Genomic DNA, 18,567 nt, shown 5'->3' on the forward strand with positions numbered 1-18,567 from the left:
AGAAAAAGTAATTTAAAACTACCACATAAAAATATCAAGGTGTGCCTTTTTCATAAGGAAGGCATATCCAACATAAAGAGCACTGGTACAACTTTCATCTTTGATTAAAAGACCCCAGTGTCTGTCAGCACCAGCAGAGAGGCAGGTGAAGGGGCTCTTTTGACAAAGATTCTTATTACTTAAATATTGAATTTCTTGGAATTTACAAGCATGGATCAGAGTTGCTACAAAGAAATGCCTCTAGCACTGTAGTTCTGCTAGGACAAATCCTTTTAAAGGATAATGTAATATGGAATTAGAAGTGTTTTTATGGGCAACACCTATATTATGAATACAGAAAGCTATCAAACAACTTGACTTCTGTAGCCATATTGGACCTTGATTTGTGGAGAAAGAGAGGATAAAATTAAGTAGAATATTGTAGGCATAATTTTGCTTTTATATTTGTCTTCTTTCACTTACTGCTGTCTCTGCATTTCATAGAGCTGGCTTTTTATGGGTGACACAGATCTTTTCTTAGATCAGAAGATTTAATGAAATTATATCTGTACCCTGACATTGAGTTGCAAGCAGGTTAACTTGGGTTTTAGTGATTAGTAACACTGCAGTGTCACACACAGTACATTTTTAAGATTTATCCATGTTAATATTCATATTTGAAGCATGCTTTCAAGTAGACTTAGATTTCTAACCCAGTGAGATTTTTAATATCCTGTGCTTCTTTGAAATATATTTTATAGTCTTAAGTTATTTTCTGTGATTGGAAGGAGTAGTGCTTTGGATAATTTATATTTTTGATCAAAGGCTGGATAAGATATATTGTTAGGCGTTGTTCTATTTTAACAATTCGTTTCATTATTAACTTTTGGAAATTTTATTTATTTTATTAAAATAAAGTTTAATTTTAAACAGAAAACCATTTAAGTGTTGTCCTGTCTGTAATACTTGTTCACACTTGTGGAACTCTACAGTGACACAGTGTATGATGGGGCAGAGCAAAAGACAAAATCAGAACTTGAAGTTCCATCAGCTTTTTTCTTGTCAGTGTGTTACACTGAAGAGAATGTTCCACCATTACTCTGATATTTTGTTGAATGTTCTAACTTTGTAATTCAGTAAAATACACATTACAGGCAGTTTGTATGTTTACAAGTCTGTGATACTTTCATTCTCAAGGCTGGATAAACAGGCTAGAAGTTATCCAAAATTCTGAACAAGCCCTCCAGTGTGTGATGGCTCATTTGTTGCTCGTGTATGTTTTTTTGCCCCACCAGCTCTGTACAGTTTGCAGGTGGAGGTTAGGAAATAGTGGAAAGGAAGCTTTGCTGTGCCTGAAATCTGTGGGTGCTGCATTTCAGTGCACAATACACTGCACTTACACCTTTGAAGGTTATGTGACATTTGTGTATGTATGTTTCGTAGCTGTACTGCAGAGTGATGACTGCAAGAGTTGTGGAAGAGATTAATTACATCATCAAGTATCATAGTGCCACAAGATCCCTAAAAAATTACCATCCCTTTCTCTATCCTGCTCCTGTGGGGGAAGATACAGCAGTATGAATGTGTGAGAGCTGGAGCTCTGAGGGTGGGGACATAAACCTTGGAGCAAGATGTTCTTTAGGCCTATGCTTAGTTCTCTCTTGTTCAGACAACAATGAAGTGTCCTGTGAGTTCAGGGCCTTCATTTGCCCTCTTCACATCTCAAGTGGATGGAAGCCAAGTCTTTCCACGCTTGACTCCCATCCCCATACCTAGCAGCTTTAAGATGGATACTAATCTGCCTTGAAATGCTGAGGATGAATTGCAGCACTGCTGTAAAGGATACAATTGGGTATCCTAGGTGGAGGCTATTAAAAACTGGTTCCTGAAGTAATCCCAAGCATCCTCAAAATTTCCCTATTCTATTCCCTGGATGCTCAAACTTCTGTCCAAGAAGAATTCTGCATACAGTCTTCGAAAATAAAAATGCAAGTGATTTTTTTTCCCGTTCTTTGTGCAGTTCAGGTGTTACCTGTAAGATGCAAGCAGGGCACTATGGTGTTTCACGTAATAAAAATAATGAAATTGTAGTATTTTCTTGCTTTGAATAAAAATCTTTGCCTACAGAAACTGAACAAAAGACAAAGATGCTGTCTCTTTGAGAATACAGTTATCTGGTTTGGATTTTATATGGTATGTGCTTTTCATAAATCTTGTAATGCAATCCATCTTAATAAATGAAGAGGGAAAATGTATTTCATGTCACTTTTAGTATAAAAGATTGGTATACCTGTAGTCATGCTTCAGTGTTAGTTTACAGAGACTTACACTGTTTTAAAAGATGCCAGACATACACAAATATGTTCTTTCTGTTCTGAGCTAGAAGCCGCGCTTTAAGGGTTCCTTGGATTTCTCCTCTAATGAACTGAAAAAACATTGCCTTCAGAGATCAGGCTTGGAAAATGGATGAGTGACTTAAGACACTGATCATAAAGTACCATAAAGACTTCTAACATGTGGAATGTCCCTGAAGATAAGAGGGGATTTATAACATCAATTAGGAAAGATACTGTAGTCATTCAGCAAAGTTAGAGAGGCAGACAATATTTGTACATATGCAGTTGCTTTTCCTTTAAATATGAAGCAGAATTACCTGTTCTCTGAGCAGGTAAGGATCTCTTAAATGTGAATACAGAATGTTGTGTAATGTCTCTAGCACAGTATTAAAATTACCTTTCAGTTTATGCTGGGAAGAAATATGTAGAAAGAGAGGGGGTGGATGGAGGAGCTGTTCCAATTGTGCCGGATTCCTCTTCGTAAAATCAAAAATACTTACAGCCTACTATTATTCTAGCATTGGAACTTGTTTCATGTGAACAGTCTGTATAGATCAGGACTATTTAACTTGGGCATTACTGAAATACTCTTTGAAAACCATATATTAATATAATATATTAATAAAGATTAAACATGTTTAATCACATAAACATGAGATTTCAGTGTTCAGTTAATTACATCATCAAGTAGCATAGTGTCACAAGATGCCTATAACAGTTTAGTTAGTGTTTAGTTAAATAGTGTATTTCTTGGGATATTCTCTTAGCTGTATCCAGAAGAAGCACAGTTGCATTACTTTGCTATGTTGGACAGTGCACTAGGTGTGCTGTATTAACCAGATGAGGAAATCTGCAAGTCTGCTATTTTCAGTACAGTAGGATCAATTTTTACAAATATGTAATTGGCAGTTGTCTGAATGACATAGTGGATATTACAGTAGAGTGATGCAGAGGGCAGGGTTTTAATCAGTTTTTCTGGACATGTTTCAAGCAAGGTACAACAGAACATTGATATTCTCATCATTCTACAGCTCATATTTGTTAGGTTTGACAGGAAGCCCAAGAATCTGTTCCAAGGGACTGTGAGTTTCCTGGTCAGGTTTCTTTTCCTTAGAAAAACTGAAATTTTTATTCTGACCTCCATTTTTTTACTAATAACTGAATTTGTAAAAGTTCCTGCTGGTCCTGACTTGGCTGCTGGTTTATCTTGCCAACAGTGAACCTCACACAGAGCCTTGCTGTAATCTGTATCAGTGCAGGTGATAGTTTGTTCACAGCTTTCTATCTGTATTTGGTTCGTACCTTGAGGATTTAGAGCCAAGGTGGTAGAAAGAGATTTCCTGTTGCTAAAGTTGTGTATGATAAAGCTGAAGGAGATGGGTAAAGGTGTTCTCATCTCATATAGTAATCACATAGCATATTTCAAATGAGACAGATAATGGTCATCATTTTTGTTCTGGATGTTCTTCACTAAGAAGAAAACAGATGAATATTTTCTTGTGAATGCCTACATTCACAAAAGCACTTTAATAATATGAACAAGATCAAATTATGTTTAACTCTGCTACTGTTGAGAAACTGAGGGCTACTTGGAACGTGATTGTAGCCCTGTTTCTATTCTGTGAAAGCTTGTTTGGATGGATGTTCATGTCATTTACTGAAATTTAATTTGCAAACAAGATTTAGTTTAGCTGTGTTTTGAAGTACTAATGCATACAGAGATCAAAAAACCCAGAGATTTTGGAGTTATTACTGCTCTTCCATGGGACTGTGAATCTATAAAAAATTACTTCAGAAAATTAAAAAATTGCATATTAAGTATGTTCAATCATGCATAAAATTATTCTTGTTGTGGTTATCAAGCCCTCAGCATTTTGGTTTTCTAAACACACGAATGAGAGAAGCTTTCTTCAGAAAATTCTAACCAGTTACACCACTGCTTTTCTGCCCTGCCTTGAAAAGAGAAAATATCTTTCTGTTTATATTGATTATGGTTGGAAGATCTGCTGTTAAGTTACAAAATGTGTCAGCTAAGTATTTCTAGAATAAAATTACTAACTCAAATTTCTACCATAATCTTGGGAGAGGAGATTGCCTTGCATACTTCAGTTATTAATATAATTATTGTTGTCATGTTTTGCCTGTAAAACTCTTGAACAGTTGTCAAAGAGATGCAAAGTTGGGTTTTTTTGTTTATTTTTCTGTCCAGGTCAAAAGCTAGACAGCATGCTTCATGGTACAGGAATGAAGACAAATTCTGACCAAAAGAAACAAGCAAATGGAGTAACACTTGCTCCAGAGGACACCTTACCTTTTCTTAAATGCTACTGCTCAGGACATTGTCCAGATGATGCTATTAACAACACATGCATGTAAGTGTTGCATTCAGGATAGAGAGGCTCGTTGAAGAATATAATTTTGGGTTTTGAGCGACCAAACTACCTCTGGAGGCTGACCAATGTTCTCTCAGGTGATCTGACCATAATTGATTATGTTCTGTGAGTACCCTCTTTTCACCACACCTTAGAACAATTTGCAACTGGTCATTTTAAGCCCAGCAACTGCTTTGAAGGACAGAGGTTTTAAGTAACCTCTTGGTATTTTATAGCTGGGTGAGTATTAAGTGACCCAAATCTAAGCCTTCTGACATGACCACCTGTTTGCTTATTTCTTCACCTAGTAGTCAGAAAGGTAGTGTAATGTAAACAACATGGCCATTTACCGGGAATTCTTCTTTTTACGTGTTCAGTAGTTACTGATTATGAAGGAAAGGCAGGAGAAAATAATGTAAAGCCTGTGGACATGTAGAGACAGGAGGGAAGTTGTATCTTTGTTAGGTATAAGAAGCCTAACAGACTTCTGCACAGGTTATGTGCTTGCTTAAGGTACTTTTTTTTTCTTCATGTCCTTAAACATCCTTGTTTTTCTTTTTTTTCCTCCCTGTTTGCAATTCCATGTTCAAGGCCCTTCTGTTTTCTTCCTTAAGAATTCAAATACACATTTGAAAACATATTACTTGTTCCTGTACTTTTAGTATTCACTTTAACATAGGTTTCAGTCTCTTTAAGGTGTCACTTGGCAGGTTTTGTGGAACCCAAAGAGGTAGAATAAACACTCCTGTCTTTTTAAATGTAAACACAGGCAGTAATTTACAAACAGTTTTGAACTGAGAAAATATTCCAGTATTTTGTCTTTCAACCCTCTTAGTATTTATTTATTAGTTTTTATTGCCCTCTAGTGTATGCAGTCTGTATAGACCTTATTAATTTTTGTCTGACCTAGCAACTGGTAGGTCATTATGCTGATAATGAAGCTATTAATGAAAAACACACAGTGTGTACGTGCAGGGTACCTTATTGGCATTATGGTTTCCACATCTGCATTTCTTGGAATTAATGTAAATAGATTTTTGGTAAACAAAATTATTTCTAAATTTGTTTCCCTTATATCTGTGTTGAGGGAATGAATGAATATTTGTGAGAAAGCATCCCTGTAGTGTTCTAATTGGGGGTCTTTTATTCTCAAACTGGATGGTGACCACTGTATTAAAAAAGTTTTCTTGAAGTTTTCATTCTAGAATTCTTAATGAGTTCATGGTCAACTAATGCTGACTGTTAAATGACAAACATGCTGGTAAAGCACACATGATATGTTTATTGCAGAACTAATGGGCATTGCTTTGCTATCATCGAGGAGGATGAACATGGAGAGCCCACGCTTGCTTCTGGCTGCATGAAGTATGAAGGTTCAGACTTCCAGTGCAAGGTGAAAAAATGAGATTTATACCAGTGCCTTACTTTATTTCATTTTTGTGCCCTCCCTTTTTTATGTGGCATTCTGAAGCTGTTTCTAAAGCAAATACTGCTGCCATGATGAGTATAAAAAGAAAACTTCTAAAGGGATTGGGTTTTTTGTCTTAAGTTCAGTATTTATTTAATATATGATTAACAGGTTTTAACTAAGCTCAAGACTTTTCCCATGTATGAAATAACAACTTAAGCAGAAATTGTCTATTTCTGTGGAACAAGTGAAAAACAGTCCATGAAATATAAAAAAATGCAAGATCAAATGTAGGTACTCAGATATTAGATGATGTCTGCCACTGCAGACTGATCTCATATGTTAAATGGTGTGGTTGAGGTGCCTTGTAAATAAAATAGCTTACATTTTTGTCTGTGCTATGTTGTAACTGTAGCATCTCCTGTCCCTGTTTTAGTTTCAAAATCTAAATGTTCACTGAATTCTCCTTCAACAGGACTCACCTAAAGCGCAGTTACGTCGAACAATTGAATGCTGTCGTACTGATTTCTGCAATCAGGATTTGCAGCCGACATTACCACCTCTTGATAGTACAGGTAAACACCTCCTGTATGTTCACTCTGCTAAGAAATGCTGTGTAGCTTCTGTTCTTCCTGATCAACAGTAGAAATAAGGAGAAAATGTAATTACAGTATTGCACAGATCTGTTTTTTTCCTTACTAAGTAATTTTTATATGAAGATCTGTACTACACTTCCTTTTCTGTTTTCAGTTTTGATTTTTTGCCACTTTCAAGTTAATTTTTATTCTTGTTTTTAGTGTGCTCATATCTTGATCTGAATGTGATATTTTGATCTGTTTTTATTCTGTTTCCACAGTCTGTTATCTTTTTTCTTAATTTCTGCTGTGCTTTTACCATTATGAATGCCATCATAAAAAAAGTATTTGGACCTTGTTAACCCCTTTTTGTTGCAAATTCATTCTCTTATTTCTGTTGTTCCCAGCAAAAGTACTTTGCATGTGCTTATTCATTCATTGCGAGGCAAGTCATACTGGTTAATTGTTACTTTATATCTTCTCAGGATCTTACTGCTCTCAATCCTTAATTTCTATTTCTAGCTAGGAAGAGTCAAACAAAATCAACAACTCCAAAATCTCAAGCTAAATCTTTTTTCTTTTTTTTTTTGTCATCGAAATGAATTTATTTTTGCTTTTGTGGTATAAATACTCACTCTGATACACAGTATATGAAACCATACCTAAATAAACTGTTTACAATATATGTTTAATTAATAGACTTTGGAAACTCTTTTTTTTTCTTTCTATTTTTTCCTTTCTTTTTTTTGTCAAATAGATGGACTTTTTGATGGCAGCATTCGTTGGATGGCAGTGTTGATTTCTTTGGCAGTCTGCATAATTGTCATGGTCATCTTACTTAGCTGCTTTTGTTACAAGTAAGAAAGCACTTTCTTTATTGACAACATTTTTAATTTTGCAAGTCAGTGTATACATAACAGTTATTTTGCAAATGTACTCAGTTAATCATATGTAGATTGGAAACAGTTGTAACTTAATTTCACATTTCTGTGGATAGCAGTCACCATCACTAGGTAAAATGAAGTGCTCATGGCAGAGAATTTAAGTGAATTTGATCCTTTCCTCTGGCTACAAAATATTTACAGTTTTGTAAGCTACACATAACTTTGATGCTATAGCAGCTGGTAAGCAAGAATATCTTCATGTTTTTCATGCTCTTGGGTCTTCAGTCACTTTCAATTGTTAAATTTCATCTGCTTCATTTTGTTTCAAAACTAAGTAATTGTCCAGCTGAGTTATGGTAGTTTGTTCAGGTGCTTCTGTCAGCCCCAGCCCTGTGCTGGAGATGATCACTGTTCTAGTAGTTTCCAAGGTTTGTGTCAGCCTCAGCTGCTGTGGTTCAAGGTTCTGTCTGTTTAACACAAAATCAGCCATATTGTGCTGGTAACTCTGGCTGAGAGCTGAGTATCAAAAATGCTGGGTTTCCACCTGACCGATAATCACCTGACACACCTGGACATGCATTACAACAGCTTCTTAACATTAAAAAGCTACGTAAGTTACATTTCAGGAAAAGAAAAAACACAGTAAAATCTGCTTCTCTGTTTTTTCTTTTGAGAAAATGTCTGTCTTTAAATAGCTCTTTGAGTAGATCAGTTTGTTACATATTTTAAGTATTTTGGAGTTCAGCTTAACTTCTGTTACTTTTGCAGGCATTACTGTAAGTCGATGGCAAAGAGGCACTGTTATAATCGTGACCTGGAACAAGATGAAGCATTTATTCCAGCTGGGGAGTCATTAAAAGACCTTATTGACCAGTCACAGAGTTCTGGGAGTGGATCAGGGCTACCACTGTTGGTAAGTCCTAAACTTAATATTTCTCTTCACTGAATTGCTCTCCATCATGTACAAAGTTTGGTTTGGATCTAACGCCTAGAGCAAAGCAGTTTGTTCATACAAAATGCTTATTATTTTATATGCCATTATGATGAAAGGTGAATTACAAACTTCACAGAATTAATTAAAACAAAGTATGAAGATACATTACAAAATATATTGTTACAAAAATGTTGTAAGCAGAAAATTTAGAGTCTGCATCCATTAAGATAAAAATACAAGAAATGGCTAATGTAAGTATCAAGTTGAGTGAACTCAGACATTTTATTTTCTTAGTATGCACTGACCATTAAAATAGAAAAGCCAGAGAGGGGCTTCTTACAAGGGCATGTAGAGTTAGGACAAAGGGAAACAGCTTTAAACTGAGAGTAGGTTTAGATGGGATATTAGGAAGAAATTCTTCACTGAGGACTTTGAGGCACTGGAACAGGTTGCCCACAGAAGCTGTGGATGCTCCATCCATGGCAGTGTTCAAGTCCAGTCTGGATGGGGCTTTTGAGCAGCCTCATCTAGTGGAAGGTGTCCTCACCCATGACAGAGGGGTTGGAAGTAGATGATCTTCAGAGCCCTTTCCAACTCAAACCATTTTGTGATAATTATTCATAATTTTGTTCATTCACCATCCTATATAATACTTGCATAAAAATTAGCCAGTGAGACAGATGGCTATTTATAAATCAGAAATAAAATGCAAGAGAACATACCCTTCAATTAGAAGTTGAGTTGACTTAGATCTTTTCAGGTTTTTTTACACCTTGGACGCAGCAATAATGAGTCCAAAATTGGAATGTAAAAACTTTTGTGGAACAAATTTTACAATGGGATCAAACTTTAAAGTAATCCAAGCTTGACAAGATGCCTGGTTAACTGCTTTGTTTCCCTCCTTCGTCCTATGCCCTCTTGTTTCTTGTATTTTCTTTTAATTTGTTTTTTGTCTTCCTTAGGTTCAGCGCACTATTGCCAAACAAATTCAGATGGTGAGGCAGGTTGGAAAAGGGCGATATGGTGAAGTGTGGATGGGCAAATGGAGGGGTGAAAAAGTGGCAGTGAAAGTGTTTTTTACCACAGAAGAAGCCAGCTGGTTCCGAGAAACAGAGATTTACCAAACTGTTCTCATGCGACATGAAAACATCCTCGGTAAGGCAGCAGAACAGTGCTCAGCTGCTGGAGGGTGGCATGAGGGAGGAGGAGCTCTTAGTGGGTGGCTCAAGGGGTTCTAAGGCAGCTTCTCTGGAATAACCAGATGGATTTCTCTTAATGTGTGCTATTAAAATGCTATTGAAAGCGTAGAATCTTGCTGCTCCTGGTTGGAAACGTGTCTGCAGTCTCTTTGCTGGAAGGCTGGACTGGTAACCTCACATACAGTTGAATCAGAGCTTCTACATAGTTTTCATAAGGGGAACACGTATCTTCTGCTACAGTATGAGAAAATACAGCTTGTGGAATTATTACTAAATCTACTACACCAAAATTTTATGTACAACTAAATACATAACTTGGTTTATAGGTTTCATAGCAGCAGATATTAAAGGCACTGGCTCCTGGACACAGCTTTACTTGATCACAGATTATCATGAAAACGGATCATTGTATGATTTTCTGAAGTGCACTACGCTGGACAACAGGGCTCTGCTCAAACTGGCCTATTCTGCTGCGTGTGGCCTGTGCCACCTGCACACGGAAATCTATGGGACACAAGGCAAGCCTGCGATTGCACACAGGGACCTGAAGAGTAAAAACATCTTGATAAAGAAAAACGGAACCTGCTGCATTGCAGACTTGGGTCTTGCAGTCAAGTTTAACAGGTAGAAAATCCTCTGTCATGAGAAAACTTGCATGGAATTTGTTTATTTAATGCACCAGATGCTCAGTTTAAAAAGGCAGATGGAATCATTTGGTTGTGTGCTTTCAGGGTTTCTTTTTTTTTAGTTTTGAGAGGAAAATGTTCTTGAATGCTGGTAGACATCGTGATGAAAATAGGTTGTTAAGAAACAATGAATACTCTTCTTATGGAAAATAAAAATTTTGTAGAGGAAATGGAGACTGATTTTTTTTTTATTCAAAGCTAGCCTTTCATAGTAATTGCAGTCATGTAAATTTTTTCATAGAAAATTTGAACAGCAAATAGGCAGTCGAAACTTAATGGAAAATGTGATACTTTAATAGTATTATTAAATACTTTTGTTAGTTTAAGTTCTGTGGAGGCTGTGGAGGCAGAGAATTGTCTTTTTAGTGGTTGTGCCATATAGGAGTTCATACCTTGTAACAGTCCACAATTCAGTAACTTGCTAATGTTTTCACATAGTGACACAAATGAAGTTGAGGTTCCCTTGAACACCAGAGTGGGAACAAAACGTTACATGGCTCCAGAAGTCCTGGATGAAAGCCTGAATAAAAACCATTTCCAGCCGTACATCATGGCTGACATCTACAGTTTTGGGCTGATCATCTGGGAAATGGCTCGGCGCTGTGTCACAGGAGGTAAACTTTTAAATATTCTCTATAAAATCTACCAGGTCCTTCTCTCATTCTAGCAATGTTTCACCAGGAAATAATAAAATTAGCTTGCTGTGTCATCAGACTTGTATTCTTTAAAAGCAGTAGTAATAGTCTGACACGTATTTTTGTGACTCATCCTTTCATTTCTTTTACTCTTCTGTATCCTTATGCATCTTCACCTGTATTCTTCTTCCATCTTATGTTTATCTATGCTTCTTTGTAGCAAGTAGTAAATCAGAAAGAGCCAAATTCACCATTTGGTAACAAAATCAAAGGCACTACAAGGAATTAACATAGCTACTAAAGTTAATAATCATAATATTTTGCTTTTATGGTAAATTATTGCGGTGAAATTTTCAGATTTTTACCACAGAAAAGCCATCTGGTGAGTTTAACTTGGCACAAAGTTAATTTTTTGTTCCTAGCTAAGGAAATCCAAGAGTAGATATATAGTTTTATTTATTTTAATTGTTCCTAATCTTTCACAATTATCTTCAGGTATTGTTGAAGAGTATCAGTTGCCATATTATGACATGGTGCCAAATGATCCATCCTATGAGGACATGAGAGAAGTGGTGTGTGTCAAACGCCTGCGCCCAGTGGTATCAAACAGATGGAACAGCGATGAAGTGAGTGTGCTGAGAGGAAAAGCTACTTCAGTTTGTTCATTAATATGTAAAGTAGGGACTGCATTCACACATTCTGATAGTTTGAGAACCTGATAGCAATAATAGGAGAGAGACATGTGTAAGATCAATTCAAAATACTGTATTTTTTTCTGTATCTTTTCAGTGATCTGAGGGGAAAATGCCCTTAAGCAGCATGCAAGTGTATGAATACTACTCTGTTTGAAGTCATGTATTTTAGATAGTGGAATATATTCAGAGTTTTAATTGGAGCTAGAACACAAATTAATTTTTAATTCATTTTATTAGTCTTAATGGATATAGCTTATTGGTTTGTGGCATAAGATATTTCATGAAAGATGAAGCAGTTCCTTTGTGGATTTCCTCTTTCCTTTTTTCCTGTTACATCCCAGGACAATCTGTGATGTAACTAAAATACTCTCATTTATATGTGTTTTTAAAGGGCCGCAGCTTGAACATAGTAAATAAGATGTAACTATTTCACACAGCAAGTTGAACATGCCATATCCATTCTTCCCCAAGTCCTTGGCTTCTATGAATTCCCAGTTTTCTCTTTTTTTTTTTTTTTTGACTGCTGAAAGACCTGTTGTCACATCTTCATTTTCCCTGGAAGAATTCTCTATGGTTTTCCATCCATATATGTGGAGATTTTTCTGTTTATTACTGCCATATTTGTACCACTGTTCTAGAGTTGTACAGAGAGGTTCTGGTAATGCATCATTGAGAGACTAAATCAACACTTGTGTTAGTTCCTGCTACTGTAGTGCACTACTAGGCAATGAGGGGGTGGGATAAGAAGAATTGGCATGTGGATGTTGGGTTTGGGGCATTTTGGGGGTTTTTCCTTCAGTAGATCTCTTTATAATAGTTTTCTACCTACAATTTTGCAGAAAATTTGGAAAACGCACATTTTTGGACTTGAAAGCTCTATAATTTGAGCTTGACAGCGAACCAGAATTATAACTTTGGGTGTAGTGGTTGTTACAATAATGTGCCTTTGTTTTTCCTTCTGCAGTGTTTAAGAGCAATATTGAAGTTGATGTCTGAGTGCTGGGCTCATAATCCTGCCTCAAGGCTCACTGCCTTGAGGATCAAGAAGACACTTGCCAAGATGGTGGAATCGCAAGATGTAAAGATTTGACATAGGAAATTGACTTTGGAGAGCAAAGCTGGACTCCCTAAATCTTTTCACTCAAATGTGGGTGAGGAAGATAAAAACAGAGAAGAGGAAATAACTGAGATTCAGTATATTTTCTCAGCACACTTCTACAGGCTGCTAATGAAATCTTTCAGTACTTCATAGACGATGATACTGAGAGCCTCTATACACTACGTGCTACATATATGGACAGCCTTGAGACAATACACATTTTGTTTTGGTTTGAGCTGCATTGAGACTTCAATCATATTTAGTGAGTCTCCAGTAAAACTCTGGGTACTGAATTGAATGTTCAGATTACAGTGCTTTCTGTGAAAGCCTAACAAGCTATATGGATTCAACAGAGATGGAGAATATAAGCTTTTTTTTTTTTTTTTCCTTCTACCTGATAAAACCTAGTCAATCCATACCAAGTTTTTGTGAAACAGCCTGTAGGTTATGAATCTGTTTGTGATACTACTCAGTTTAACAGTTCTTTATGCCTTTATGTGTGTGCCAGGATAGTTTTGCTGTCATTTGGATTATATAAGAAACCATTTAAATGAACAAAGTTTTATGGTCAGGGCTCTGTGCATTTTGTGGCTCCACAATCAGAGATTTGCTACAGAATCTTTTGCCATTAAGTTATCTTCAGAAATCACAGTTTGAATTTTGTTTTCTGTTTTTTATTTGATCACAAGGAGAACTGCAAAAATGTGAACCGTTAATCAAGGAATGCCCACCTAAATCTGTAAGGAGCTTAAAACAATCTTTTCTAGAGATGTAGGCTGCCTTGCTCATCTCACTTGCAGTCTAGAGAGAGCTCCATAATTGGATCCTTGAAATTTGTCAGATTTTTTCATAGTGCCACATGCAACCAGCATTTTTGCCATAGAATGCTTTACATCTTAGCAGAAAGACCAATGATGATGTGTTTTGCCTTCCTGCTGTATTGGAACCCACTGATAGGTGTCTGTCATGCTCTGATCTTCTTCCCATGAAGGGAGGGATTTGTCAGCCGTAGCAATGTGCTCTTTCATCATTTGACCAAACTAGGCAGAAGGTGAGTTTAGAATGGCTTGAGAACAAGTCTGGTGTACAGACAAAAGAGGGAAGGCAGGAAGCTCTGGGTGCTCTGAAGATCAGAGAATGCCATAAAGGTCAAGACCAGGAGAACTGAGTGCATGAACTGTTAAAGATGAGATCCACAGCATGCAGAAGATTTGGAGCTGGGTTGCTGTGATGGAGACACAGGAGGCCACATCTGTGGGCCACTTAGTGGAAGTGAAGATTTGAGACAAGGTAAATCAGTGGGTGTTGTATGTTCTAGTTAAGTTTGGGAGGAATGGCATTGAAAATAATTCTTGATATATACAGTAAGTTAGCACAATTGCAAAACTTGGTTTTATTGTGCCAATTCTTTCTCCAGGCAGCAACTGACAGAACGAGAGGACACAGTCTTAAGCTGCTCCAAGGGAAATATAGGTTGGATATTAGGAAAAAGTTTTTTACAGTAAGAGTAATAAAGTACTGGAATGGTCTGCCCGGGGAGGTGGTGGAGTCACCATCTCTGGATGCGTTTAAAAAAAGACTGGATGTGGCACACGGTGCCATGGCTTAGTTGAGGAGTTAGGACATGAGTTGGACTCCATGATCTTGAAGGTCTGTTCCAACCTAGTCACTCTGTGTAACTGTTTGCCCTGCACGAGAAACTAAAGTTCCCCCATTTTCACCACTGACCCACACAAGTTGGATAGAAGCCAGAACCCTCTGTGAGGTACTGTAAAGTAGAATTATTATTTTATAACTCCTTTGGCACTTCTACTTGGAAGTTAGAAAATAGTACCATAACTCAAGTTGAAGCTTCAAAGCATGAATCATCTGAAGATTGAACACACAGTATTGAAACCATTGTATCTATTTGGTAATTTAAGTGCCTATAGCTTTGTACTGTAAGTCTTGTTCTAAATAACTTTAAAAAGGGAAGTTATTTATACAGTGTGTTTTGTGCTTTAGTAAAAAAAAAAACAAAACAAATACCTAGTCCTGTGTACATGTGTACAATTAGATATATGCGCACACACACGCCATAGTTGAGATTTGATAAAAAAAGTTAAGAATAATATCGATATTGATGAAAAATGTTAAAATTTCAGATTGATTTATGCCAGATTATTTGTTGTCTTAAAATATTTACATGGAGATTGTTTTGATGTGTTTAAATTTCCCTTGAAAATACAACTCATAAAAAGCAATGTAACACAGAAGTAATGTGATCTGTGAACAATTACAACCTTCTAGCATGTTACTTTTTTATTTTAATCCTGTAGTTCCCATAATGTAAATGGTCAGGCAAAAGATTGCAGTATTTTTATTTTCTATTGTGATGTACAGACTTTATTTAACAGTTCTACATATTTTATAGAAAACTAGCTATTTCAAGGGACTTTTTTTTTGTTTTTTAATAAAGTCATTACTTTTGTTTAGTAATGCCTTTAAGTATTAATATGTATTCTGGCTGAGAAGTTCGTAGGTGTGTCAACTTTAACTTATTTGAGAACAGCAAGAGATATATGATATTGTGCCACAATCCTCATGATAAAGGCTTTTAAAAAAAAGTTTCTCCGTCCATTGCCAAGAAATGTATGATGATTTTGCAATTGTTAATCATGTCTTCGTGCATGATTTTTGCACAGGTAGTTGGAAAATTTTTGGTATAAGCCAAAAAAAGTAAGGGATAAGCTTTTTTTCTTCCTTCTCTAGAATTTTTATCAATAAGAAGGAAAAAATGTTTATGTAAGTACCCTGCTAGCTTAAACTTTAAAATCATGGAGAGCTGTCTAAATTAACCCCATCCTATGCAGAATCTTGTTTCTTTTAGAATTTGCTACATCATCGTTAGCTGTAAACATGTCTTGTGAATTTTTTTTAGTTCATTTTTTCCAAGTCTTCAGGAAGCCCCTTCTGGAAGTATGAATTTCAATAATCTGTTCATTTTCACTTTTTTCTTTTCCATTGTTTAGGTATTTTCAAGGCAGCAATAGGATGGTTAGACACCTTAGAACCTAAATTGATTTACACATTAACATAGAGGGAGCCAACTACTGCAAAGATGATTTTTTGAGAGGGGAAAAAAAAAAATCATTTTTGCCTTAAACCTAATTTATCAGCACTTCTGTTACTCTGTTCATACTCAAATTTATCATGCATGTGCAGTTTTTTCTGTGCTAAAAAGGAGCTTCATGGATTCTAATACTCAACAAAATGTTAAAACTAAAGTATGTCTATACTGATACTTAATCATTTGGGGGAAAAAAATGTTCTCAAAGCCAGCTCATTAATTTTTACATAACTAAGCATAATTAATGCAGACTCCAGAGCTAAGTTGTTGCTTTATACAATCCTGTAGAGTTCAGAAGCCTTTAAGGTCAGAGAGGGTAATAGGATTCTTCTGTTGGACTGTGATAAATCTCATTTTGATGGTCAAAATTTTAAGCATCTATTATCCAAAAAAAAAAAAATCCACCAAAACTGGCAAATGTGTTTTTTTGGTTTTTTTTTTATAAAAAAATCAACTGTGTGGAAAATGGCTTGGGGATTATCAAGCCTGTGCCTTGGAAGTCCTTAAACACTCATATGGAGGGATTTTTTATGCTTATTTAACCTGTTTCATATGATTTTAGATAGACGTAATTGGAGTCACTTCATTCTTATGGTTACAGCAACTTAAAGGAAAATTTTTGTGTTCCTGGTTAACTCGTAAATTCCATCAGAAATGTGGGTATTCCTACAGAGAAAATTAGGCTTACATTTTGAGTTTATTCAGAGTTTTACTTAATGTATTTATTCCTCAAGAAACCAATACCCATCACTTTTTCCCAATTATTTTCTTAATTGGCCTTTTTTGAGGTCTTGAATGAAATATAAAATTAATATTAAAGTTACCTCCATAGTAGTCTAGAATCAAATTTTAGATCTTGATCTAAATGACCATTTGAATGTGTTTATAAAACAAATTATTTGGATACATTTCATCTGCTCTGTCTTAACAGACTGTATTTTAATGGTCTAGAAGTGTTTGAAGAGCAGAGATATAAAGTTAAAAAACATTCTTTTGCTATTGCAGATATTTTTAAAGGGAAGTTACATGCTTGTCTTCTGTGAAATATAAGAATGATTTAGCCTTTCCTCACTCTCCTGACAGTGCCTCTGAATTAAGTCTTTATCCTGTGCCCACAGTCTTTATTCCAAGTAGGGGTGATGTCTAAAAGCAGCTGGCAGTGTTGCACAGTACAGTGCTTTATGGAACCATGGTGCTCAGACTTGGCTGTACAGCAGAAGTAGAGGGCACATTACTTCTGTTTTTTGGACAAATCTAATGTAATTGTTGCTTTGTGATATTTTACTGTTTAATGCAATTATAGAAGCCCACATCATGTAGTGACATTTGTGCTCTGACATGACATGCCCAAAATGAAATGTACTATATTGTATACAAGAAGAATAAATAACATTGTAGTTAACCTAGAGAAGATGTAAATAAAATATGAAAGAAGAGTGGAACAAGACAAATGGTCACACTCTTGTGTGTGTTATATGCCAGAAGTGTAGAATACTACTTTAAAAATGTAACACACTAATGTATTTTGTACAGCATCTGCTTTAGAAGGTGCCTTATTGAGTTTACCATGATTTGCTTGTTCTGTACACAGATTATGTCCAATGTATCATTTTTAAGTAAATAACCTTATTTTAGTACACATTAGTAATGTGTTTTGTTACTATAAGATTTTGCCTGAAAAATGTAATGACTTGGAAATAATACTGTAACTAAATAATTCCCTACTTTTTCATACCTCGTTTATCGTTTTTTTCCCCTCACAGCCTCTGAATAAGTTGTTAATTACTGCTTTTATTGTTCAGTGGTACTGAAAATTACTTGGTGCTCTTTATTCCTCACACAAAATTTAAATTTGGGTGCAACAGTTAGAAACAATGTTTCCCTCTCCTGATTTTTATCCCTGTGTTACAGCAAAGCCCAAGAGCAAGTCAAAATCAAATAATACTTTCATTTGAACATATGCAAGTTCACTACATGTTGGTTTTATCCATATAAATTTGCCTCAGGCCTATCAGGTAAAAAGAAAAAATAAAGGGATGGGGAAGTTTGTAATTGCTTTTTGTTCCCTCTGGGTACAATGTTCTCATTGTGTAATAGTATCCAAATTAAGAGATTTGAGTTTAATATGTGTATATACTGCTTGTTGCAAAAATATGAAGATATTTCTGTATATCCTGCTAAATTTACTCTGTTTTTTATGATTCAAGCAAATGAAGACCAGTCAAGGGGATATTTCACCTGTGTGTACTATAAAGAAAGTGTCAGAATTTGTCTTCTCATTGCAGAAATGTATTGGCTTCTAATCTCCATCAATTTCACCTTTAGTTTACAAGGAGAAATAAGTAAGATCAGTTTCTGTTATCTTTTTGCATTTAATCAGGAATAATCTTATATTTAAATACATATTTTTTACAGTAGCTACAAAAGTTGGATATCTGAACATCATAAAAACTGTTACCAGTATACTATAATTATAAGCCTTGATTTGTTTTCCCTATACAATCAAGTTAGATTCTTGCAGTATAGTTCTGGCAAGTGCAGTGGAAAGATTAGTGATGTAGTTTCAAACATTTCTTAACACATAATACCAGGAAATAAGACTGCCTGAAGATTTGGTCTCCTTAAATTAGCATATTGGCAAAGGAAACCTTTTTCC

At 35.7% G+C, this 18,567-nt stretch overlaps 1 protein-coding gene across 3 annotated transcripts in view; it reads left to right on the forward strand.

Annotated features, from left to right (window-relative positions):
- Positions 1–17,356, forward strand: part of BMPR1A (bone morphogenetic protein receptor type 1A) — a 73,383-nt gene extending 56,027 nt beyond the window's left edge. For 2 of the 3 annotated variants that reach the window (XM_058840706.1, XM_058840705.1), the window contains 10 exons: positions 4,525–4,687; positions 5,978–6,080; positions 6,571–6,670; positions 7,428–7,527; positions 8,323–8,467; positions 9,451–9,643; positions 10,014–10,311; positions 10,812–10,987; positions 11,504–11,634; positions 12,668–17,356. In XM_058840706.1, the coding sequence (XP_058696689.1) occupies positions 4,525–4,687; positions 5,978–6,080; positions 6,571–6,670; positions 7,428–7,527; positions 8,323–8,467; positions 9,451–9,643; positions 10,014–10,311; positions 10,812–10,987; positions 11,504–11,634; positions 12,668–12,793 (1,535 nt within the window). In that variant the 3' untranslated portion in view covers positions 12,794–17,356. Of the gene's footprint in view, positions 1–4,524; positions 4,688–5,977; positions 6,081–6,570; positions 6,671–7,427; positions 7,528–8,322; positions 8,468–9,450; positions 9,644–10,013; positions 10,312–10,811; positions 10,988–11,503; positions 11,635–12,667 lie in introns of those variants that run through there. The other variant, XM_058840707.1, reaches the window with a different exon arrangement.
- The last annotated feature ends 1,211 nt before the right edge of the window (positions 17,357–18,567 follow it).

Source organism: Poecile atricapillus, chromosome 6 (genome assembly GCF_030490865.1).
Source record: "Poecile atricapillus isolate bPoeAtr1 chromosome 6, bPoeAtr1.hap1, whole genome shotgun sequence".
Classification (NCBI taxonomy): domain Eukaryota; kingdom Metazoa; phylum Chordata; class Aves; order Passeriformes; family Paridae; genus Poecile; species Poecile atricapillus.